The sequence below is a fragment of the Xylocopa sonorina genome, chromosome 5 (assembly GCF_050948175.1).
Source record: "Xylocopa sonorina isolate GNS202 chromosome 5, iyXylSono1_principal, whole genome shotgun sequence".
Lineage (NCBI taxonomy): Eukaryota > Metazoa > Arthropoda > Insecta > Hymenoptera > Apidae > Xylocopa > Xylocopa sonorina.
The window spans coordinates 13,337,842-13,362,493 of NC_135197.1; the positions used below are offsets into that span (position 1 = coordinate 13,337,842).

A 24,652-nucleotide genomic window follows, 5' to 3' on the forward strand; every position below is an offset into this window, starting at 1 on the left:
CACTCTATCTCTCTTTGTCCACGATCCGCCGACTGGATAAAAAGTTGTCAGTTTATTTAGCCGTTTAGCGTCTAGCGGGAAGTTAAGTTTTTCGGATAAGCCGCCTTTTTAGCATGGTCCTCGCATCCCTTCGTTTCCTTCCGGTTTAGCACGCGCCGCTACTTGATGCTGATTCAACTGTCGTATCTATTATCTACCCCTCTCTTTTTATTAACTTGACATATTCTTTGGACAATTCATTCTCAATAGATCAGATATAAGTAGGTAATTATACATTTATGCGATCTCATTAGTATTTAAAATCATATGAAACAATTGGCATAATAGAAATCGAAATTTATGGGTGGGTCGAAGGCTAGGATTGGTCATTGGTTGCAAATTTTTCCAAATCACCGTGCATTGAGTTTGCTTAGTTCTGAAAAGGGCCTCCATGGTAGGCCATTCGTACGAATATCCCCACCCTTGGGCTGTAGGCCCACTCTGAAATCCCCACCCCCGATTTTGGGAAGGGGCTGAGGTAGGGCCTGGAAAACTATTTAGGGCTGTCACGGTGGGGGTAGGTCACAGTTGACCGAATCCTTCTACGAGGCACGAGGTATTCGTGCTTGGCATAACCAGGTCGTTTGTTGTAACGCGCGTTACTCGATAGTAGAAGCGGGCAGCAGTCGATCATTTCCCGGTTAGAGTTTACTCGTACTAAGATATCAGAGCGTACGTCCGTCTGTGATAGTTTGAACTTAGTGCTGTGATACATACGTGATAATTGGACGATACCAATTTGCCATTTTGGATTATACAAGTGAATGTCGGAGTATTTCCAGCCGTCCGAGCCGACTTATAAATTGGTGAGTGATCATAGTGGACGTAGCGTGTCCTAATAACCGCGGTAGTCCATGCAGTTGCCTTGCCCTCTTTCGAAGGAGTACATAGAATTTGTAAAAGAAGGATAATTTTCCGCGTTGAAGGATCGACGAGCTATGAGAGACGGAAGGGGGCAAGGTTGCGTGGCGTATCCCCTGGAAAATTGTCGTTCGCAACAATAGAAGCGGCTTCTTTCGCGTTGACATCCATTGTAGCCAAGTTTTCCGAGGTGAAAAAGAATGCTAATTTCTTTGTGCCGAAGCACGTCAATGAGAAGCGTTACCGTCCGTGCCTCACGTTCTCTATCCACCTTGTAGAATACGTCTTAAAAGTGATAGGAAAACCGCGGCAACGAAAGACGTGGCCCCTATTGTTGCGAACGATTCGACAGCGAGCGAACCTTATCGTCTCGTTTAGAATAAAACCGATGCCAACACGATGGACGAATCGAATATAAGTGCGGTACCATTATCGTTGCAGGTGGAGGAATACGAAGGATACGGCTGTTCGCGAAACAGCAACGTGTCGGTGTCGGACGAGCTAACGGCGAAGGTGTCGGAGAGCAACGCGAAGTTATCCTCGCACTCGAGCCAAAGCAATCATCGAGAGGAGAACAGCTGGTGGGCGGCGGAGGAGGGCGGAGGTCAAGAGATAAGGGAGCGTGATAAGGGCGCAGCGGTGGCGGGTGAGCTGGCTTGCCTCGCGGGTTACATGGCGGGGTACTTGAAGGCGGCCGGCGCCACTTGCGCCCCGACCGGTAGTCCTCAGTACCATCCCCACAGTCATCCGGCGATGGGGGTTGGTACTCACCCACATCCGCATTCTCATCCGCATCCAGGTGCACCGCATCCTGGACTACCGTCACCCTTTGCCCTCGCAACTCATGGTCATCCGCACCCTCATCCGCTGGAGCACGGACTTGCGGCATTTCCACAAGGTTAGTCACATTCAGTTATTCTTTTGTATACTCGTTAATTGCGGGTTAGTCGCGATACCATCGAATTACGGTCCGTTATGGCGCCATTCCTTCCGAGAAGTAAGCGAATCCCTGTTGAATGGTTAAAGGGTTGCGATGGGTAATGCAAACGAGGGGTATAGATATTTGGAGCAGGTAAAAGTGTTGGGACGGAATCGTATGGTGGCGGTAGCTGTTCGTTTGAGATATTTCCTTCGAAATTTAAATGGTCGCATTCTTATTCTTGGAAAGTTCAGGTTTTTTATTCTAATTTGGTGAGAAATAATAGGTATCGGTACCATTTCATTTACGCGTTAGATATAATAACTCAAATTCAAATGTAGGACGGAGAAATTTGAAGCATTACCTTTTTTTTCCATAACATTATTCCAATTTTCAAATGCGTATTTCATTATTTTATACCATCTTAAAATTGTTTTATCGTCGCGTTTGGGAAATGTTTAGAAGAGGGACATTAGCTTAAATTTTTGACAAAGGATTAGTATGACTCGCGTTCCATAGATATATTTGATGTCCACAGTCAATTTCGTATCGTTTATCCGATTGTTAAGTATTCGATCGAATCGCTGAATGGTTAATACATGTTTCGCGAATTTGGTGAATTATACGGTATGTCATCTTGTAGTAAAAGTATTTGCACTGTCCGCCATACTAGCCATTATTGATTGTCATGCAAATCGATGCATCGACTGAAGCCATACAATGCTGAGGTAAACTCGGGGCTTCTTAACTATAGTCAGCTTGTATCATTCTGTGGCAGGCGCTCGAATGCATTTCTCTTCAGCGTTGCTTTTAAAGCATCGGCAGAATTTTTCATTCGAAACGTCCGCGTGCATTTAGATGGATCCAAGCCAAATAAGTTCTCCGCCAATTCTGCGTGGTAGGTTCACGTCGGACGCGATATATCCGGACAGGCATAACGCAAATTCTTGTGCACTCGAATTCTCTGCTCTGCGAGGAACAAGATTCAATTATTTCTTCGTCGTTCAATGGAGTTACAATTCAAGCGAATAGCTTTCGTCCAAAAAGTAGATCTCGTGCCGTGATAAAACACGGCGGGTATTAACACGATTCGCGGTTCTAGCGGGTAAATAGCGTCTACGGATCCGAAGTAACGAGCGAGTCGTTTCCGCCTTCATTTCTCATTGCGGTTTCGTTCGGTCAGGAATATGATCGGGCAGTCTCTTCTTTTCTTTTCCCATCGCGCGTCGCGCACATTAAAGAATATACGCGTACCTTCGCCTTTTTCGTCGCGGATTGAAAGAGGTCCAGAAAGATGGAAGAGGACGAGATAAAGAGAGAGAGAGAGAGAGAGAGGGGGGGCGGAGAGGGAGAAAGAGTAGAGGGAGTCGAATCGCGGCAAGAGGGTAGGAGGAAGGGGCTGGAATGCCCCAGCGAAGAAGAGTAGAGAGAACCATGAGAGTAAGCCGCTTATCAGGGTGGCAGCAGGCAGTATAGGTCCAACCAACGCAGATAGGTGGGTTTCCATGGAAACACGGATCTGTCCGTTAGGTCCCTACGTACCCGCGTCCAGCCGCCTATCCGTTGTAGGCGTATCCGCTACACGAAAAGCCGTGAAACGAGAGAGGAACGAACCGAATGTCTCTCTGCCCCCATATGCATCCGTGCGAAAGAGGCAACCGGAAGAGACCAGAGCTAGAAACAAGGCTCGTCACGGCGAGCTGGTTGCCCGTACCGTAGAGACGGTTTTGCCACTACGCTTTTATCGTTCGTTTATCAAGCAAACGTTATATGGTCTAGCCAGCGTTCGTTCAATTCGCCACTGTTTGTCGCGAGTACGCCCGGATTATTTTGTCGGCCAAATTGCGAATGTTTCTGTTCGAAATTCTGCGAATCGTTCACGACCGGTAGATCAACTACCCCCGTGTTTTTCATTTCCCTCCATTGCGGATGGAGTCCTTTTTTAATTCACGGACCACGCGACGAGCCAAGCTCTTCCGCTATTTGACGAGAGGCGAAAGAATAAAATGGGATTGTCCGTGGCGTCGAAGAACGCATCGTACGTGGAACGCGCGTACCTATTCGTCGCGTGCGAGAAAAAAGGTAATTCGTGTCGGGTGACGTTCGTGAGTCCGGAGAATGTTTCGTCGCGTCGTATGTCAGTATTTATTTTATTATGCAATCAGACGTGGGGTTGGCGTTGGACAAGGAAAAAAAAAAGCTAGTAGCTTCGGGCGGAATGAAGGGTGCCAAAAAAGAAGGGGTGTCGAAACGTTGTCGTTAACGCGCCGAGGTTTCTCTCTGGTGTACGTGGGAATCGCGTCACATGCTTCTCTCCCTTTTGTCGTTCGACTACTATTTGTTGTCGCAGAGAAATTGCCCGTCCACTTAACTTGCTCCTCCTCCCGCTGGAATCGTGATGCGTAAACAGACACCCTTGCCTCGGATTTCTGTTTCATATCGAGTCACGATCAGGTAGAAGTCGAAAACCGGGTGTCTCCGATTAGATGTATTTGCGATTGTCTTTAAAATTCATGGTAGAATGATAACGCGATCTCTTTTCCGGCTGGGATACTGTCAATATCTACGATAGAATTCCAGTCACTCAATTAGGCGTCAGGTTAAGGGTGGCACGTGGCGAGAGCACGTGCACCCATCGCCGTTACGAAGTGGCCACAAAATATCGGACTAAACAAGCACGTGCAAAAGCACTGGGGAGAAATCTTCGAACGAGTCGGACCGATCGACGAAGGAGGGATCCAAATACTGGCCACTTCCTAATTGCAGGATAAACACTCGACTCCGAGTGAAATATCACGTACAAAGATATCGATACTACAATCCCTTCTTTGCCTTTAACGCGTGTCTCTATTTTCCCAAAGTTGTTTCTCGTCGACCGATGAATGGGAATCGGTTTGCGGATGATTCTTGATTCTTCCGTCGATCCGAAAGGGCATTATTCTTTCGATACAATTTTCAAATCGATAGGTAGACTGGCTCGAAGTAGTAGGTGGACCAAGAGGGCGGGAGTATCCAAGAGGAGGCTAAGGAAAAAGGCATCGGTTGGAATGGTTGGATGGTAATACGATGCTTATCCGATTATTCCCTTGTACCGGATGTGTGTTGGTATTTCGTTACTTACTTATGCTTCTCTCAGCTAGATTACCACGTAAGAACGACTAGGTCCGAAGGCCACACACGTTTCTTGCCGTTCGTCCCGTGAAAAGTTTGCGTGGTTTATCCAATGTGCAGGTGGTTCATTCTCGAGTTCACCTTTTTTCTCCGATACCAGATCCATGTCTCGAACGGAGGTTTCGTTTAATGGAAGTATTGCAACTACGGAGGTACGAAGGATAAATTGGCTAGGTACGGTTATCTGCTTTACGCAGCGATTCCGCGGAGGTCACGCTGCAAACGCAAAGTTGGCCAAATGTTTTCGTAGCTGATGGCCTTTTAGAATTTCCTCTCCCATAGGCAGTGGCACGTGCTATCATCCCACGGCCCCCTGAATAATCCATCCCGCCGCCTACGTCCTGCGCCGTCTACCGGCCTATTCGCATTTTAGCTTTTAATTAATTTTCGATTCCCTTCTCGAACGCGTTCACTTTCCCCCGATCTTTGTCGAACCTCTCTCTTTGTCGCACGACGACTTTGAATTTCGCCACCGTCGCATCTTGTATTCTATGAATACCGAAGTAACCGCTCCTCGTTGGGACGAATTTTCCGCTTCGCCAGCCTCGGGTTCTACGTCGATTCGCGCGAGACGCGTAATTTATGGTTGAATCCTGTGCAACTGAACCGTTTCGATGCATAATCGGTCGCATGGTAGCCGTTTAATATGTCAAATAATTGCAACACGATCTCGTATTCGGTTCTTCGGTGTAATTGATATTAATTGGCATTTTCTAATTCGTTGAGCCTTCCGAATTAGAAGTTTCTTGCCTTATCGTGGCCATTTATTATTCGTGCGCGTGTGCGCTATTCCGCGAGGAACGTCTGAGAAGGTTACACGTTCAGCTTAATCGTGTTCCCTAGACGCGCAATATTTCATCGCGAGCATAGTTTTAGATCGTATCGGTGGATAAGTAAGCGCCGGTCGTATAATTCATTCCGTAGATCCCCAGGAACTCTACACCGCGGCCGAGGACAGAAATGACAATTAATTAAATTCACGCGGCGCGATTAATTAGCTCGTTCTTTCGCTCGGTGTCTTATTAACCGCGGTGCTTTATCGATGCCATTTGTTTAGACGGAACAACCGTTCTTCCCTCGGCCGGGTTTCGGTGGTAACGCTCGCGGGCGAGAGAAATCACTGTAAAATTTTGTTAGCAGTCCATTGACTCCGACGGATTCCGTTCCACTTGAAAGCTCGAAACACGAAACCCCGTGACGAGGGAACGAAGAATCCAATAAACAGAAAACGAATTTGCTATTAGGGTCGCGTCTGATCTCGTTGCGGGCCAATGAGCCAAAGCAACCCTTATATCAACCCCCGGGTCTCGTCTCGCGCGTTGACGATAATAAATCGAATCATACTTCAGAACCCAGCGGGTGTTTGCCGTCCCATTAGGGTTGCTTAGCTAGCCGGTTTTCGCCGGACCGTTTCGCGTGTCGCGCCGTTCGACTTTCGCCTGCGAGATGTGAAAAACCGTTCGGGGAAATGGCGAATCCGAATCCGCTGGATGCTCGCGCCCACTCGACGTCGTCGCGTGGAAGCAGGCGGAAGACCATAATCGGAATTCCATTGTCTCGGTGGTGGATAAGGGCCTGGCTTTCACAGGGGCCGATGTATAGCCCGGCAAAGGCCGTCGTTAACGGTAGCGCCAACGCCCACTCGACAATCAAGCATCCTCTCGCTGGATCCGTTCCTCTCTCTCCTTCTCTTTCTCTCTCTCTCTCTCTCTCTTCCGCCGTGCAGCCCCATCCCTTCGACCTGGCCTCCGTAGCTTCGATCCGCCGCGGAGCGAACGGAACAGAAGATACGGATCATAGATTCAATGATCGCGGCCGTGTCGTGGCCATCGTTGCGACGGTAGCCAACAGCCATGGAATTTTACATTGTGCTCGACGCAATCTCGTTCGACGATCTACCTGGCTACCACCGCCGATAGCCCACTCGACCGGTTCGTTAGCCAACGATCACGTGTATGCATCATTGTCGGCGTCATCGTCATCATCCTCTCTGCCTCTTTCGCTCGCCGTGTTGTTACGTATCGTTCTTAGCTTAAGGGAGCCATTCGAGAGTCCGGCGTACATGAGATATGACCGATACGACGATGCCCTCTACTCCCCACGAACCACTCCTCTTTGCCCACGGTGTTTCTCCGTCCCTTTGATTTCTCTCGTCCGCGTCACCTCGTTCGATTCTTTCGGTCACGCCATGGCCCCCGTGCGTCTAATGTAATTTGTAATTATCGTTTTTACCCTTGCACAGTGCGTAGACTTAAAGAACTGAAAAGGAAACAGGAGGAATATACATATATATATATACATGTATACAGGATGGGTACAATGTCTTCCCCTCGTTTGCTTTCTCTTCTCGTCATAAACCACTCCTCCGACTCGCGCTCCTCTCGCGGTAGGAGATGCTGCTTTTAATTCTTCTCCCACCTTCTTCATCATCGTCTTCTCTCCTCACCTGTCTCCCGTTCTTCTCTTCGCCCGCTGAAACAACTCATCGACGCTTTCTCTTTTTGCATCGCGTCGCGACTCTCTGATAAGAACAACGGGGTAACGAGCGAAAAATAAAGGAGAAGGAAGCCCGTTCGTTTTATTTATCGCGTTGGAACTGGTAGAGGCGGTTCGCGACTCGAAAACACTCGGTTCGGTGGGTCGCGTAGGCATCGGGCGATCCTCCAGAGCGGCGTCTACCATTCCTTTCTCGACTTTACGATCCAGCTTCCAACGGGGAGACACTGGGCGAAGCGCAGTTTTCCAGGCTCTTCTTTTTATTGGTCGGGACGTTGTAGTACGTTGGCGTGTTGGATACCATCGTTTCCAGAGGCAGCTGGGAACGAACCGCGACTTTGGTCCTCTGGATGGTCGTGTATTCCCGGGGTGTACCCCTCGGTCCCCGTTCCTCCGTTCTGGCTTGTCCCCCGTCCACCTCCCTCCGCCGCCCCTCTAACCCCCTCATAAGCGGATTACGTGGGTCCCGAAACGAGCCAAGCGAGGCTCGATGGCACGAGGAAGGTAGAGGAGGGTGGCTCGTAGCGGGGGGAACTGTTCAAAATTACGCTATCGCGACCTCGCAACGCTTACACCCCTCTGTGCCACCCCCTTTTCTGTCCTCCGGCCTGCGGTACCGATGCCTTACCCTTCTCTATGTAGCTGAACAGCCTCGACTCGTCTTCTTCGTCTCGACGCGCCTTTTCGCCCGAATCTTTATTTTAATTCCCGTTTTTCGTCTCCTTTTGTTTCAGGAATGAATCAGCGCAAACAGCGTCGCGAAAGAACGACCTTTACCAGAGCCCAATTAGACGTACTGGAGGGACTTTTCACGAAAACGAGGTACCCGGACATCTTTATGCGAGAAGAAGTTGCCCTGAAGATTAATCTGCCCGAGTCACGAGTTCAGGTAATTCGCGTTCATTTCTTCTCTCCGACGAAAAACTTACCGTGGAGATCGATTCCCGGGTATTCGAGAAAGTAGTCGCGTCGTTCGTCGCGCGTAGGGGTTACGGAATATAACAAGTCATGAAAAACGAGAACAATCTCGGTCGTCGTCCACGATAGTAACGAGTAGGAGAGAAAGAGAGAGAGAGAGAGAGAAAGCGAGCGCTTCGTGCTTCGGCAAGCATGGACGAGATTTAAGGTATTTACACAACGCGGTGTCGCGCCCTACGTCCCTCCGGTTTCGCCATTGTTCCGCTCGTGGCTGTACATTGATAGATGTGCCGACGAGCTCGTTGACGCTTTTATTGCGGTCCTCGTAACATCTTTATATCGTGGCGGGGTGTCCCGACGTCCCGAAGTCACGATCGTGACGGGAATTTTTAGCTCGCGAATCTCCCCCCGCTGGACCACCATTTTCTTCCTCGACGAGATCAGGACGGCGGGAATGGTCCTAATGGCAGCGGGACCGGGGACTATTTCCTCGACTCGATAGAGTCACGGATTCGACGCGAGAGAGAACGAAGGTCGCGGGTCGTCAAACTCGATGGCGTGGCGTACAAAATAGCCGTGGTACCATCGCCATCGTGAGATGTAGGACAAAGCGAGGAAATTCCGCCCAGTGGAGTTTCCACGTAAAGTTAAGCCCCCGGTGAATGGAGGCGCAACTGCAAAAGGGTGTAACACACGTACACACGTGTGCACGATGTACATTGTAGAGGCGTACCCACGTGAACGAATAATATCCAAGGGAGATTCGGATAGAGAAGAGAGAAAGAGAGAGGGAGAGGGCATGTGTGGATCTAAAAGTTTTAGAGGGTGAAGGAGGGGGACAGAGGCCGATACGGGGCAGAGGTGTGTATAGGTAGAGGAACACAGAAGCACGATGTATGGAGCATAACATATAGTTGATTTGTTCCTGGATTATAGCCCTTCGTTCTATCTCGCTCGCGAGTTTCTATACGCGCTTCTCTCTGCGAGAGAACGACACAGCTGCGCGCGATGTTTGCTACGTTTGAATGCGCCAGGTCGTTCGTCCATCATTTACGATCGGGGAACGCGTCAAAACGTTATTTCCACGATGAAAAAGAGAGCCCCTACGGCTCGAGGAGCGGTAGCATCCGACAGGAAAAACGATCAACTCTCCTCGCGAACAGGTTTATCTCGCGAATTTATTCATATTAAATTCTATTCGCGCGACGTTAAATTTAGATTATCGGAGGACGCGCCTCGATATCTGTATCTTGAATCGAGGCGTATCGTAAATTAAAAACAATCGTTAATATTATATCGCCGATGCGTTCGCAAATTTCGACGGGCCGTTCGTTCTTTACGTGGACGACCGAAGATCGCGGTGCGCGTCTTTGACGACGCGACGCGCGTACCCCCTACAATGCCTGCGAGATCGTACTAATCGTACAAATAAGAGAATATATTTGTCATAACGAGACGTGAACGCAGCTGCTGTTCCAGCGTACCCATCAATGAGTTAGTTTTCCAAGTTGGATGCTAACCAGATGGTGATGCAATTTACACCTAGCCATCGATACACAGAGTAGAACTGGCTGTGGTTGGCCCCCGAGGGCTTCCGGATAGCACCACAGCCCGTTCGGTTGGTTTTTGGGGTAGCTGCGAACGCGGGTTGTATGTTGCTCCTGAGGAGGGTGTCGTTCTGCAAACACAGCGCGGTAATGGTCGTTTTCTCTCTCGCAGACGCAGTGATCTCTTTCTCCCTCTCGTCGGGGTCATTTCTCTCGCGGTTGATACACGCAATATCCGCGTTTCACGCGCCTCCGATCCTCGCACCCCATTTGCGGGAAGACGTGTTTGCGAGCCGTGGATTCGCCCGCGGCCTCGACGAATAAACGAGCGAAACAATTTCTTCGCGTCGTCGCCAGGGAATTTCTGATCTGCGGTCTTTTTTACACGTCGTTAACCTTAACTTTTCAACCCTCTACGGCTCGATCTCGTTCGAGCCGTCGTCCTTTCTTCGCTCTCAACTCGACCAACTAACACGAAGTTCATGGCGACTGGAAATCCCGTGTCCGCTCCGACGATTCGCGCTCTTCGCAACAACTGTTACAATGCCGTCGATAATAACAACAATGACGGCGGGTCTCGCTTTTAAAGGCACAGGCATAGATTCATAGGATCGCACCCCTGGCCACATTGTGTACCAGGATTATAGAGGGTGCGTGGGGTTGAGGCGGGGGGAGTGAAAGGGGGCCTGTGCGCGCGAGCTTGCGGCCTACCGGGGGATGATACTTTTCCTCCTTTTCCATTTCACTTAGAGAGGAGGAGAAAATATATTCGATTCTATAACCGTACACACTTTTTCGATTTCACTTGGGTAGAGGAGAAGACACATACGCGTGTACCATCTCGTATGCATCGTTGCAGTCGCGTTACGACGTGGTCGCGTTCTTTGAAAAATCTATTCGCTAACAGGGTGAAAGCGAGTACGCGTAGCTCGTACGATGGGTTTTGATTCGCGCATGCGTGCCGGCAAACACCGGCTACGTAAATCCCGAGGGACACACGAATACCACGCGTCGAGCGCGCGTGTACGCGTACAAAAGCCCCCGTACTACCACCCCTGCTTTCGTTCGTTGTTATTGTTGCGATTTAATGAAATGTTACGGCCGTCCGCCCGCGATTACTTTCCCATTGCACCGATTAACTCCCCATCGGTACGGTCTCATCCCTCGTGACGCGGGACACCTTTTCTTCTCGACGATCCCTCGGGCTATAGTCTCTGCGAAACCATCAGAGATTCCCCGCGGAAGACCCGGAAGGGAAGGCTGGACTCGATATTCAAAAAATCGCGCTAACCAAACGTCTCGTTGGTGTTTTTGCGCAGGTATGGTTCAAGAATCGTCGGGCGAAATGCAGGCAGCAGTTGCAACAGCAGCAGCAGCAGCAGCAGCAACAGCAGACCTCGCCGTCGAAGGGATCGCCGAGATCGAGCCAGGCGCAGAGCAACAGCAACAACGGCAACAAAATGTCGACGAGCTCGACGGCAACGCCCAGCAGGCGTTCCTCGCCGGTTTCTCCGCCGCGCGGGAAAGAGGCGCCCGGTCCGAACTCGCCTCTCCTATCGACGACGTCTACGTACCCGCGGCTCGGCGTCACGCCGACCGGCGGAAGCGGCGCGAACAGCGCCCTGACCACCCCGTCGCCGCCGTTGACCCCGGGTTCCAGCCAGTTACCACCGTCGTCTTATCCGCCTCCCATGAACCAGATTCATCACGGCGAGTATGGTTTCACTTGGAGTTCAGCGTCGCCCGGCTCGGTGAACCCGAGCCAATGTTACGCCGGGCAGACTTACAACGCCTACCAGAACCCGTACACAAGCGGCGATTATTATCAGACCCAGATCTCGCATATGCACCACAGCCCGCAAGGAAATTATCACCATCCCCAGTACCACCACAACATGACGCTAACGTCGTCCATGTCGCACTTGACCAGCCACCATCTGAACCCGACCGGCACCAACGACATGGCCGCCTCGCCGTCGGACTCCGACGGTTACATACTACCCGACCAGAAGTATCAGACGATGGTATAGCGGTCCACCAGGCCCACCGGGATCTTCCATCGCGGCCAGGAAACCGCAGCCGCGGCCGGACCCTCCGCGGCTTACAACTGGCGCCTGAACGCGACGGCCAACTGCCCGGAGATGAACGGTAACATCGACTCCGACGAGAATTGATACGAGCAAACGGATCCTCAACCCGTCGCTGTTCGAAACGAGCCCCCGTGAAGGCTCGAACCGTCGTTCTCGTTTCCGTCTGCCGCGTGTTCGAGTAGAGGACACAGTTCCGCGTGAAACGAGCCAGTTTCTGCGCGCCGCGAACGGAATAATCGACGGCGATCGGTTACTTCCGAAGCGTTCGCCACGCGAAATGTTCGCGTCGCACTCATGTTCCGAGCAGAGCATGCAAACGTGAACGAGCATCGAGTGCGTTTTCGGTGCGGTTACTTGCATGGTGCTCGTCGAACGGTCGAGTCGGGAACAGTTTCGCGGCCAACGCGTCTCCGACGCCACGGGAAGTAGGTAAATAATGGCGAACGTTTGGATAACTTGTAACAGTTGCGCGTATATCGGCATTATTTACGGTACGGTCCTCCGTCGCGTCGCTTAATTCGCGATCCGAGACGAAACACCGATCCGTAACCGATCCGCGATTCGCGTTGGGAAACGCGTAGATACGAAAAGAATTCTTGCAAGGAGTTTCAATCGAGAATATGGGGAAGTATCATCGCGACGTATCGTCCAACCTCGAGTCGCTCGACTCGCTGTTATCAGCATATTCTATCTCTCCCATTTTTATCGTTCGAATAACGAACGAAGGCATTCGTTCTTTTTTGTTGGGACAATTTTAGAATTGACGCGCGACTGGTTCTTTTCGTATATCCGTTTCTTTCAGCGCGTCATTTGAGGAATGTTCGCCTAACGTCGACGTTTCACTCATGACTCGAGCGAGACTGGAATCGAGCGAGATTAAGAAACCGAGGACTTTTGTAAGAGGAGAATAGCAAAAAAAAAAAAAAAAAAAGAAAAAAAATACAAAAAAAGCAATGACGACGCTTCGCGATCGATCGTAAGACGGTTATCGTAGCCACTGATTTCTTGTTCTTTACTAGTGTTCTTTAGTTAAATTCAGAGACAATCGGCAGAAACGAAACGGTGCGTAATCGCGTTCGAGGAGAGATCGCGCGTCGTCGTTGATCGTTTAATAACTGGTCTCGACAGCAAAAGTGTACCGTTCGTTTTCGTTCTTCCTTCGCGACGATCTAGATCGATGCGTGTTTTACGTTTTTCGATAGTCGACGTTTCATTTCCGTACAAGGAGACGAGAAAATGGAGGAAAGACGCGTGTCGCTGTCCGTACGCTTGTATACCTTTCTATTTTTTTTTTTTTTTTTATGCATCTCGATAGAATCCGCGAGCAATCGATTTAATCGTGCAAATCGATGTCGACTGCGGTTTCGTTTTTAAACGCGGAATCGTCGAGTGCATCTCACTGCCGTCATTATCCTTAGTATTATCGTTCTGACTTTATTATTACGATTAACGTTGTATCGATAATCCCATTCATATCAAGTACGGCCAGTAGCCGGAAGTTTGTGTAAATAGAAGCAAAAAAGAGGAGGAAGAAGAAGAAGGCGAAGAAAAAAAAAAAAAGAAAAACAGAGAGCGCGAATGGGTTGGAGCGTACGATCCAGGAGTGGACGCGTGTTCCGCCGGGCTGAGAGGCGGTCGCCTGAACGCGTAACCGCTGATTCATTCTTGGAGGCTCCTCGACTAATTCTCCTTTCCATCGGGGGGCCAAGCTTTTTCCGCGTTACGCTCGAACCCCGGGCGGAGTTTACGAAACGGATAACAAGGAGAAAATGATTGTACGCGCGTCGCATTGGTGAAAAATAATGCAAAGATAATGGTTTTCGAGCGGAGAAATAAAAAAGCGATGATAAAGCAGTATAAAAAGACGCATAATTAATCGTGAGTGTATATTTCGTGTATACAACCCTAATGTATATTATCGTGGATTTAGAGCATAAACGCAATTTAAAGAAAACAAAAAAATATCAGTAACGTTAACAATAGCAGATGGTAATGTAAACCGTAATGATTATTGTGCGCACATAGACGTAAGCTACTTTGTAATAATACGACGCAAAATGTACATAACTATCTAACTCGTAAGGTACATGATTGTTCCATCATGTGAGAAGAAAATCTTCCTACGTCAAAAATAATAAAACATCGCATATTATTAATAAAACGTTCGTCGACTTACTCATTTATTCATTCATTCGTTTGGTATCTCGCGGCGTTAGATGAATCGCGATCCGGAATTCTAATTAACGTAACGTTTACCGTTTGATCCGACGCAGCTATCCCGTCTTATTTCGTTTCGGCACAACGAGCTTATAGATCGCGAGTCAGCCTCCTATTAATCACATTGATGTTCGCAAGTCCTCGTTGCCGCGGGCTGCAATTTTGCTAATGCACTTGAAATTAATTAACATTAAAGCGGTCCGGTGTCCCATTATTCGAGCGGGCTCGTATATCGATCGCAAAACCATTACAAAGCCATATTAATTACAGACCCGTGGTCACCGTAATCGAGAGTGCAATTTCCGTATACGCGCCGCATGTTCCTGACCGATGTTATCCTGTTTTCCGCGAAATTAAAAAACATTCGCCCGGCGAAATAAAGTAACCAATTTATTTCGTCCGTCGCATCGAAACGGACGGGCGTACCTTTTATTCCTTCCGCGATCGAATCGCGCTCCGCCCCGTTTGTTTATCCGAAAGTTTATCTCCCGATACGGGACTCGACGCGCAATTAGCTCGGTTAACGAGAGAGATTCGACGACGATCGAGGATCGTCGCGTGGTCGTACCGTCCGTATTCCCTTTGATATCGTCGTCGAGCGAGAATGGTAGACGAGGACGAAGACGAGGGAGGCTGGAGAGGCTAGCGCGCGTGTATACAGTCTTACGGTGGTCCATTAAAAGATGACACAGGTGTAGGGGATGCGTACGCTCGCAGCACGGGAGCATGTTGCCCGTTAATAGGGAGAAGGGTGGCGAGAGCCGGCGTATCTCTAAATGGCCTAAACTCGGGGGACAAAGAACCCCGAACAGTCGAAGGCAGCGGCAGACCAGCCAGTGGCTGACTAATTGGACAGATCGGGTACCTGTCTACCTTTTGACGGCGTAATCCGGCATCCTTTCTACCTCATCAAATTAACGGGCTATAACAAATCGGCCGGAGTACCCAAGTACTCCTCGAGCCCTTTGATGACCCTTTCGCATAATCGCGGCGCAAATCCTTCGCGATTTTCTCTTTAAAAGAGGATCTCTATTCATCGATACCGTATACACCACCGAATTACCTGTACACGCGACTCGTGGATTCGTTTTATCGACACTCTCTCTCTCTCTCTCTCTCTCTCTCTCTCGATTAGGTCGTTGACGCGCGCGGAAGCAGGAAGGTGATCGCTGCGAATCGACCAGGAATAAAGACTCGATCGTTCCTCCGGATAGGTCAGCCGGATGGGTCCTGGTGGCGACATTTTCGACGGGTTCGCCAGTGTCGACCGTTCACTTTCATCGTGGCGAAGACAATGGCCTTGAACTTGGCCGAGTGCTGCGGCGAAGAGTTAAAATCGGCTTGCGTTTAGCCGGATCCCATTATAACAACTCGGAGCCGGCCGTAAGCTTCATGGCTTGGTTCCGTTCACTGTGTCACCGGGCTAAGCCCCGACTTACCTACCTATCCTTGCAAACCGCTCTCTTACCCCTTTTCCTACAGCCTCCCTGTCTATGCCGGTTTAATACTCGCATTATACCTTATTGCCACACCTACCGAAACTTACTCGAGGCGAGATCGAGCCGCAACACGGAAGCCGGCCGCATCCGTGCACCACGCCTTTCCGTCGATTCTCTTACCCCGCTGAACTCCCAAAACCCACCGATTCCTCGCGTCACCCGGCGTGCCTTGGAACAGATTCACGCGGCACGATTGTCGACCGACGCATTGTTTCCATCGCGCAGATTTACGACCGTCCTTCGTCACCCACGACCGACGATGGACTCCTTCGCAGCTTTTCCATTTCCCCAAACCGTGTTTCTCTTACGTTCAAGCGTATCGAGAGGATCGCGAATCGTTTGAAACTCAACGCGCGTAAATTACCGAATAAACGCTGACCCGCATTTCAAGTTTCTCTTGGAGCCGAACAGCTTGAAGCACGTCACAGGTGAACGCGCCTCGTCGACGGCGCTCACGCGCGTGTTTACGCGCATTATATTTTTCACCTGCTCCCCGGGTCCCACGTCGCGTTCAGTTTGACACGCGCCCGAGTAAATCATACATCAGCAGCCGCGCGGAATGTCCCGGCAACTCCATTTACAGCTGCATTCCCATATTTCGCTCGATCGTGGACAACATCGACGGCAATCCGATGACAGCAAACCGTATAAATAATGCACCGGCGGGAATCGGTTTAATAATTTCGCGCGAATTTATTCATTCATTCGGGACGGGGGGGACGTCGCGCCGCGTCGCGACGAGTGTTCCATGGCTCCGAAATCCTCTCTGCTCGCAATTTCCATGGGAAAGACCGCCGATTATCACGGCTTTCTATGAAACGGGGTGAAACCGTCCGACGCGGCGCCGTGCTTCTTGTCCGATCGTCCCCGATTAATTATTCCAGCCCCGCACCAACCTCCACCCTCGTCACGGCTCTCGATAGAAAATTAATTTATGCGTGGTGAATCGAGAAGCCGAAGGATCCACCGGCTCCATTCATCGACGAGGAGAGGATAAAGTTGCCGGATGAAATTTTCACGCAATCTCGGAGGTTCGCCAAGCCCGGAAGGGGATTCTTTCTCGATTGGCAATATCTCTAACGAGGGAGCGGCTGAAGAATAGAAAGAGTAGGAGGAGAGGAATCGTGAGGAGGGGGGCGAGCGGCGGGATCAAAGAGGCCAGATCGCGCTGCCAGTAACTAGATTTCCCGTTCCCACTTTGAGGATTGCTTAATGTTCTATAAGCGGCCGGTTTTAAACTCGATGAAATCGAATCAAAGTCGAATCGAGGATCGCGCCGCGCCGCAAATTCAATTGGGGCTCCTCTGCTAGTTGGTGCGCATCGCAACGTCCGCGGCCTCGACTCTCTCGCTTTGATCTCGCTGCGAGATCGAAATTCGCGTGCGTCGCGTTACAATCGATGCGGCCGCCTCCCCCTTTTAATTGAGGTGATAAGTCGAACGAGGGTGTCGAGCGATTTAATTCCCGCTGGCAATATTTCATTTTATTTCGAGACCGCGCTCTACGAACGTTGTCTCCTCGTAATCCACCGACGCGCGGTGCCGCTGACGTCAGTCGCGACGCTCGCATACGGAACGCCGCGTTACACTCGAATACCTGCCTCTCTGCCTACTTTAATTTCGATCTTCGAACAGACGTCTTCCGCTGCGATTCGTTCGAATACCGATTTTCTACGTCCGTGAATCGCTATCGACGCTCGATCGAGGTTCCTTCGAGGAGGCGGAAGTCGAATCGGGCGATCGCGCGCAAAGTCGAGCGAGGAATTTTTTCGAACGAAACTATCGCGGCTCGCCCGACCCAATTACTACCACTCCGCTCCGCCGGTCAGCCAGAGGGAACAGAAGCTCCGGCAGGAAGTCAAGGGGCGCGAATGCATTGTTAAGCTCCCTCTGTCCAAACATTCGGCTTGCTCCCGAATAACCAACACACCTATTCCCCCGCCTCCCTGTCTGCTTCTATCGGCCTTTTCCCCCGACCGTGCCACCCTCGGTCTTTCCGTAGCCTACGCGAGCGAGAGAGCCGTCCGCAGGTAATCCTAAAAAATGGACCTTCTCCTCGGTTTCCGCCGCTACGGGTTCTAACGCGCGCGTGGAGGAGATTCCTTCGCAGCTCGTTCCCATCGGGGAACGGGCGCACGTACGAATTTTACGAGCTCCCACCGATTTCTCGTTGATTTCGCTCGCAGGGCGCAAGCCTGGCTACGCGATCTCCGCGTGACGAACGTCCGATCCACCGCCCCACTCGGAACTCGATTCAGCCGGAATGATATACGACCCGCTAATTAATCGCGCTCCGTAAATCACATCGCTTATCACCGGTCACCGATTTAACGGGAGAGAACAACTCGGTATTCCACGAACGCGTTTCTTCCTCTCTCTCGCTCCTCTAACTCCATTCTCTCTCTCTGTCTCTCGTTACGTTCACCGCGAAAAGGCGTTTCATCATCTACCGATCGAACATTTTCCATTTTGAGGAACCCAGGACAGTCCTTGGCAGCGAGTAAAAAGGATCGCGTATGTATAACTTGATCGTACAGAGAACTCGAGAGTGCAGAGGCAAAGAAGAGAGAGCGAGAGAGAGAGAGAGAGAGAGAGAGCACGAAGGCGGTAGATGGAAGAAAAAAGAAGAGAAAAAAAAGGAGAAGAGGAAAGTACCGACGCGGAGAAAAGCGAGGGTGGAAGAGGGGAGGGAAACGAGGAAAAGATCAAAGATGGAGGGAGAGAGGGAAAAGAGGATGGAAGAAGACGGGGAGAGAACTCTTCTCGGCAAAGGATCTTCCGTGCACGAGAAGAGAGAGCCAGGAGAGGGTCCTATAAATAATTAGCGAGGAGTCGCTCTCCGCTCGGCGGGCGTAAGCCGCTTACAACCCCCGTTCGCCCTGCTCCTCGCCGCGTGGCCCGCGTCCCCCTTGCCCCTTGCCCTTGCACCATCTACCTTCCCTCGGTTCTTCACCACCCGATTGCTGCCTCTCGCGACCACCACCGCCACCCTTCTCCACCTTCTCCTCCTCCTCCTCCTCCTTCTGCTGCACTCCTCCGGTGCGTCGCTGGCTCTCTCAGTTTCTCTCCGCAACCGAGGAGATTTCGGGCAGCCTTCGTTCGCCCATCAACGGCAACCCTTCGTCAAGGGCCCCCGTCTCGAGAGATACGGCGAAAGGTAAAGCTACGCGGGTCTCAAAGACGTTGCTCCGTTAAACTAGATCCGCGCTCCTCTCTCCGTTTCAAAATCCCGATGCTACGAACTGGGAACTTTGATAAGTAACGAGGAACCCGCGATGCAGCTGCGATCGTTCCCCGGCTGGATCCATCGTTAATCGATACTAATGAGCGGCACGCGTTCTTCCACTCGTGCGAGGATCGCTGGTATATCGCGTGAACGAGCGATTGCCCGGGTGTGCTCAGCAGAATTCGACGAGACTGTATGCGTTTCGAAACGGGTTTGCGCACGGGCTTCGCGATGTGGAACGTTTACTTCTCCGGTCCCGTTCGATCGGGAATGGAGACGGAACGCGACGAGCGGTACGTATCGGTAGTGTGTTAGAACGAAGCTCGTTAGGATCGAGGGCAAACTTTCGACGTCTAAGCTTTCACGACCGATCGAGTCAGCCGTTGTTCCGAAAGTTCGCTCGGGATTCCGCTTTAATTACCCGAAGCAGACGATGCTAGCGACGATCACGGAAAACCTTTTAGCGGGGAGTTAAGAGTCGGGAAATCCACTCTGCCGCGTAAACGATCCACCGATTGGGCTGCGTAAAAATCGCTCGACGACGACGAGATCGCCCATAATCGTGGTCGTTGAAATTTAAGCGGACGCGCGGGCTGCTGTGCGAATGGGGTAGTCGGACGTGCGCGCGATTCGCAGCAAAGGGAGACGTCAGGCACGGGTTGCTCAACGGCGGTACAACGGATCGGCTTAACATCCGAGGCGCCGATGTTGACTAACTGGGCTAACAACGTCGCGGCGTTTGCCAGTCGGCACGTGGCACGGCCTCTCCGTGGCTGCCTAGTCGATTAGCCGAGCTTACGTTTATTCCCGCCTCGTTTGTTGCTCCTTTCGCCCGTTTCGCCACTCAACGCCACGCATCTTCCCTACTATTTGCTTGGAATTAATCACCCTCGGACCATCCTCGACCACGATCGCGTCGACCACTTCGAATGGAAGAAGGGAAAAAAAGGAAAGAACGGAAAACACGCGCTGCTCTTTTCTCGTTCGATGAATCGACGATCCGAAAGGACGATCGAAGGTGGACGAACTACGGGCTGCGGGATGCAGGGCGTCGCGACGCGTGCATACACCGGAGTACGCCCTCGACTTACGCGAACCTTACGCACAAAGTGAATCTCGGATTACCGGTCTCTGGGGCTCGTGGAAACCCTACACCATCGGTCGGTGGTAAAAACAGAGGACTGCTGGGGAGAGTGGCTGCATAGAAAAGCGACGAAGAAAGAAAGGGGCGAGGGAGAGAGAGGGAGGAAGATCGCGGGTGGCTTGATGGAAGTCTGGTATCAACTGATTCGTGTTTCGAGCGACGCACGTCTCGTCGTTGCACCGTATTAATGGGCCTGTAATAGCCTATTTGTGATCGCTAATAGCCGAAACCCGGTCTCTTCCCTATACGCCGGCGGCGAGCTCCCTCGGGAAATCTGGACGGTAGCCTGTAAAATGGATCGGTGCTCTTCAACATTCAATCACCGCTGCGCGATTTTTTTCTGACCCTTTGCTACGTCCTCGCGAAGGTTTCGCTTCGACGATCGATGACGAGCGGAGCCAGCCTGGCTATAATTAATTCCACCGTATGTCCGAGTGGGCAGTCACCCCCCCCCCCCCCCCCCAAGAAAGTCACGTATCCGTCGTAGTATCCTAGCTTCTTCCTATTTCTCTTTTTAGAGGAGCGATCTCTGGCAGTGGGCGTCGTTCGAAAAGTCGGCCACCGTGGAGAAAGGAACAGGAAGAAAAGCCGGACGAGTCAGTCAGCGCTTTGTTCGAAGGAAATCTCCCGCGTCCGGCGGAATGCCGGATTCAACGGACAATGCCAGCAGGAGGAAACTAAGGGCGAACGGGGCGAAATCGAGAGGCAGGTAGGCAACGTCGGACTGGCAGCGCAATCGCGTCGGTCTATGGACCAGCACCGGCAGGGCCGATCAAAAACTCGTTAGCCCCGGTCTGCCCTCCGGGATAATAAATGTGGGAACGCGGAGCTGCTTCTTTGGAACACCCACTTTCGCCACCTTTACACGGTCCCTCTTCCGTCCTCCGGTATTACGCGATTTACGGTCACCGCGCGGACCGGAACAAGTCGAGTTTCACTCGCTTCTCGTTTCCACTTTTCGAATAGCTGTGCACGAGGATCGTTACGCGAGGCGTCCACGCAGAGCTCTCGAGGAAAGCGTTTTTCGTATTTACGACGGAGATCGAAGTTCGTGGTAGGCCGACGAAGGTGACACAGGTGACTGTCGAGAATCAATTTCTTGCCGGTCGATCGGTATCTCGGTTCCCGCGAGTATTACGCGGCAGAATGACGTGAATGGGCAACGGGATTGAGACCTCCGCGGGGGGGAGGTCCCTGCTCAAGGATCGTCCATTGTTTGGAGGGAATCGAACGGTGAACGAACGACGATCGACCAGTTACGCCGGTGATATCGCGTGGATCGACGATACGTCGGTTGCGCGCGCGAGAAGAACGACGCTCGCCGGCGGCATTTCCCGAAACACCTGCGCGAGGCGAACCGTGTCACGAGCGTCGAGACGTTACGTCCCCTGGGTAGGTTCCACGAGATGACCAGCAAAAGTGTCTCCTCCCGCAGAAGAATCGAGAGGATCCACTCTCGAACGTGACTTTTTCCATCGCGCTGATTCCATCTACGGTCGCACGATCAATCACTATCAATGGCGTTCGTTGTCGCCGTAGGTAGCGGGATTTGTTCGCTCGCGTCCACGTCGCGCGGGGATCCGAACGGCGCATAATACGCGCGTAATAGAGTCGGTCGTGTCGGTGCAGTTGATCGAATTTACATTACGACGGATGATTCGGTGGATCGAACGGTAGTCGGACGACGAAACCGATGCGACAACGGAGATCCCCGATAAAAGATCTCACCGGCGATAAGCCGCGGCGGATTAACAACGCGGATCCACCGTGAAGAATCTAATTAATATAAAAAACCGGGGCGATAAGCGTCTTCCTCGAGCGATGGCGTCGCCCCACCGATCGTAAAACATTGCCAGATATCGCTGATTCGATCGCGAAGATCATCGGTAATACCCCGTAACCCCGAGACGTGTGTGACCCCGGTAGACTCGGTCGGCGAGCCGAGTAATTCATTGACTTAGTAACTCGGTGACTTTCACCGGTGATTTACACGAAAGCTTCGTAAGCGGCTTGCCTCAGTTTCAAATTCCGTCCTCGCGCTCTCTCTCTCTCTTCGTCGATGAGTTCTACCCTGTGAGATCGCGAGGCGAAAAGGGATGCGACTATCGTCCAAAGTAGCGGGACGAGAAGAAGCTACGTAGCTGAAAACCGAAAGGAGGAAAGGAGAGAGAGAGGGAGAGGTGGGCGAACACATGGGTGAACAGGCAGGGAAATCGGCAGGGAGGAAAAAGCCGGGAGAGGAACAGAGGGTAGGGTCGGAGTACGTAGCAAAGGTTATTTGCACCGAGTTGTCTTTTTTCAGTGCTTTTTGTTCGTACCGTTTGTCGAACGGCTCAGCCGGCTGATCTTCGGGATGATGAGCATGAACTACATTCTATATAAAACCCGGGAGTATTTTAAGCCTTGTTCGAATGCGCTTTCGCGGTGTGCCACGGGACGGGGCGGGCATCGATCGCTTAACGAGAGTCGCCCTTCGCCTTCGATTCTCCGCGTCCAAAAGTCTTCGTGGCTGATTGTCGCGCGTCGAAATCCGTTGTTATCGTTCCTCGACCGATCCAAATTGCTTTTCGAAGGATCACGGTCCTTCTCCGCTCGCTCCCCCCCGCACTCGTCGTAGATCTCGTCGTGTACGAACGACGATTAAACGAGGGAAAAAGAAAATCAAGGATCAACTTTGAATCGTCCCGCGGATTAGTCGCAGCGATACTCGTCTCGCCGACACTTGCCTCTTTAAACAGGGACGGACGGGAGACCAGTTACGAGTAATCGCCGCTGTTGTTATCGTTTGTTCCGCTCGGTGACGCGTGTAATAATCTTTCGACGGTGCGTTACGCTAATTAAGATCCGTCCGATGAGTACCACGTCAGATAACGAACTCGCGAACGTTAAGCACGAGGATGAAAATATCAGATCGAATAACATTTCGACGGCGTTTTTCTGAATTCGTCGACGGTTTCATTGGTATTTCCGGTGAGACCTCCGTGGTAAGGCAACGAAATTTCTTCGCTTCTCGACTCGTAAGGCTTCCGTGCCGAGGCTCGTTTGACCGGGGAACGAATCGAAGGTGTCCTCGAGCGACGATACGAATCGAAAGAGTGAATTTCGGTGGTCCACGCGGTCGCGTCACGTGTCGACGGGTCGCGCGACAAGTCAATTGGTCAATGAGGAAAATTGGCTAAAAGTTCATGAATGGGCCGGCGTGAATAAAGTGGCTGCATGTTAGTATAGGTTTATGGAAGCAAGCCGGTTTTAGCTACGCTAATAGCATAGTAATGCTGGCTGATCTTTTCGAAATCCCGTAAGAGCATTAACCGCTCGCACGTGAGCAAGTTAAATTGCTATGTTGTGGGTATACGGGCCGGGGTATGTAGCTATCACCTGGCTACAGGGCGTAACGAAAGGAGGAGTATCGCAGCCGGGGATCGACGTTTCGAGAAAAAAGATAACCGGCTGCCGCGTGTCCGTCGAACGGGTTCCTTTTGCCGGCGTAACGAGATTAACCGCGAACGTTTCGACGACCGTCCACGACGTGACGGCGAGGAGAATCGCGAGCGAGAACGTCTCGTCGCGATCGGTTCCGTTCATCGCTCGTCTTTCTCGTCGGCTCCGATCGATAGCTCGCTCCGATATCGATGGTCCAGGCTCGAGGGAAAGATTCGGTTCGCCATAGGTCACCACCAGCGGAGGAGGGCTGCCCCGGCCGAGAATAGCCAGCAGCTGTGTCCGAGCATTTTTTTTCTTTAATCGACTCGCGTGTCTTCGTCGAATAGGCGAACGAAACAGTGGCGGCTTCGGAGGGAAAACAGTGAGGAAGGGGGCTAACGCAAGAACCGGAGAGGAAGAAGAAGAGGTACCTCCGGGCTCGAATATATTTTTAGAGACGGACTGTACGCAACGTCGCCACGGCTAGCAAGCGTTGCCATCGCTGCTGGTTAGGTTGGATCGTTCGAAGTACGCCGATTGGTTCCCCACTGCTCAGGTTCGCCTCGGATGCCACAGCCCCGACCACGCCAACTTTCCACGAGCAGACGCGGTACCAGCGTCCCGTCCTGCTTCGACTCTCGACGCCCGGTAGCTTCGTTTCTCCCTCGACTACCCTTACTCCTTCGCACCCGAGCCAGTTTCGCGGCCGTTCTCGTTCCACCGTGACACCTCGCCTTCCTTCTCTTTCACCGCGCAAACGCGAGACCAGTCTTTCCTCTCTCGTTCCAGCTCGTTGCTCCTCGTTCGCCTCGTCCTTCCCTTCCCTCGGATAGGGCTACCCCCTCTGCGCAGCAGAGGCACCCCATCCCTTCCGTCGGTTGATACCAACCCCACGGCCCTCCCCTCGACCGGTTCGCGGTCCGGTCTCCCGCGGCGGCAGCCGAGCGACCGAGCGAGCGCGCCCCCCTCGCGCATAACCCCTCGGCCAAGAGAGCGATCCGTAACAACTAAAGTTCTCGTGAAAAGTTGAGCTGGGCTCTCCTACGCCCTCCTGCTATAATAGCCGCGCGCTCGCTGCTCTCTCTACCTACTACCGCGTCTAT

The 24,652-nt window shown here is 51.7% G+C and overlaps 1 protein-coding gene across 1 annotated transcript; it reads left to right on the plus strand.

Moving 5' to 3' along the window:
* The first annotated feature begins 1,347 nt into the window (after positions 1-1,347).
* On the plus strand, positions 1,348-12,121 carry LOC143423381 (uncharacterized). Its single transcript, XM_076894657.1, has 3 exons — positions 1,348-1,798; positions 8,221-8,375; positions 11,271-12,121. The coding sequence occupies exons 1-3, from the start codon at positions 1,573-1,575 to the stop codon at positions 11,979-11,981; spliced, it is 1,092 nt and encodes a 363-aa protein (XP_076750772.1). The 5' UTR covers positions 1,348-1,572; the 3' UTR covers positions 11,982-12,121.
* Positions 12,122-24,652: the final 12,531 nt, after the last annotated feature.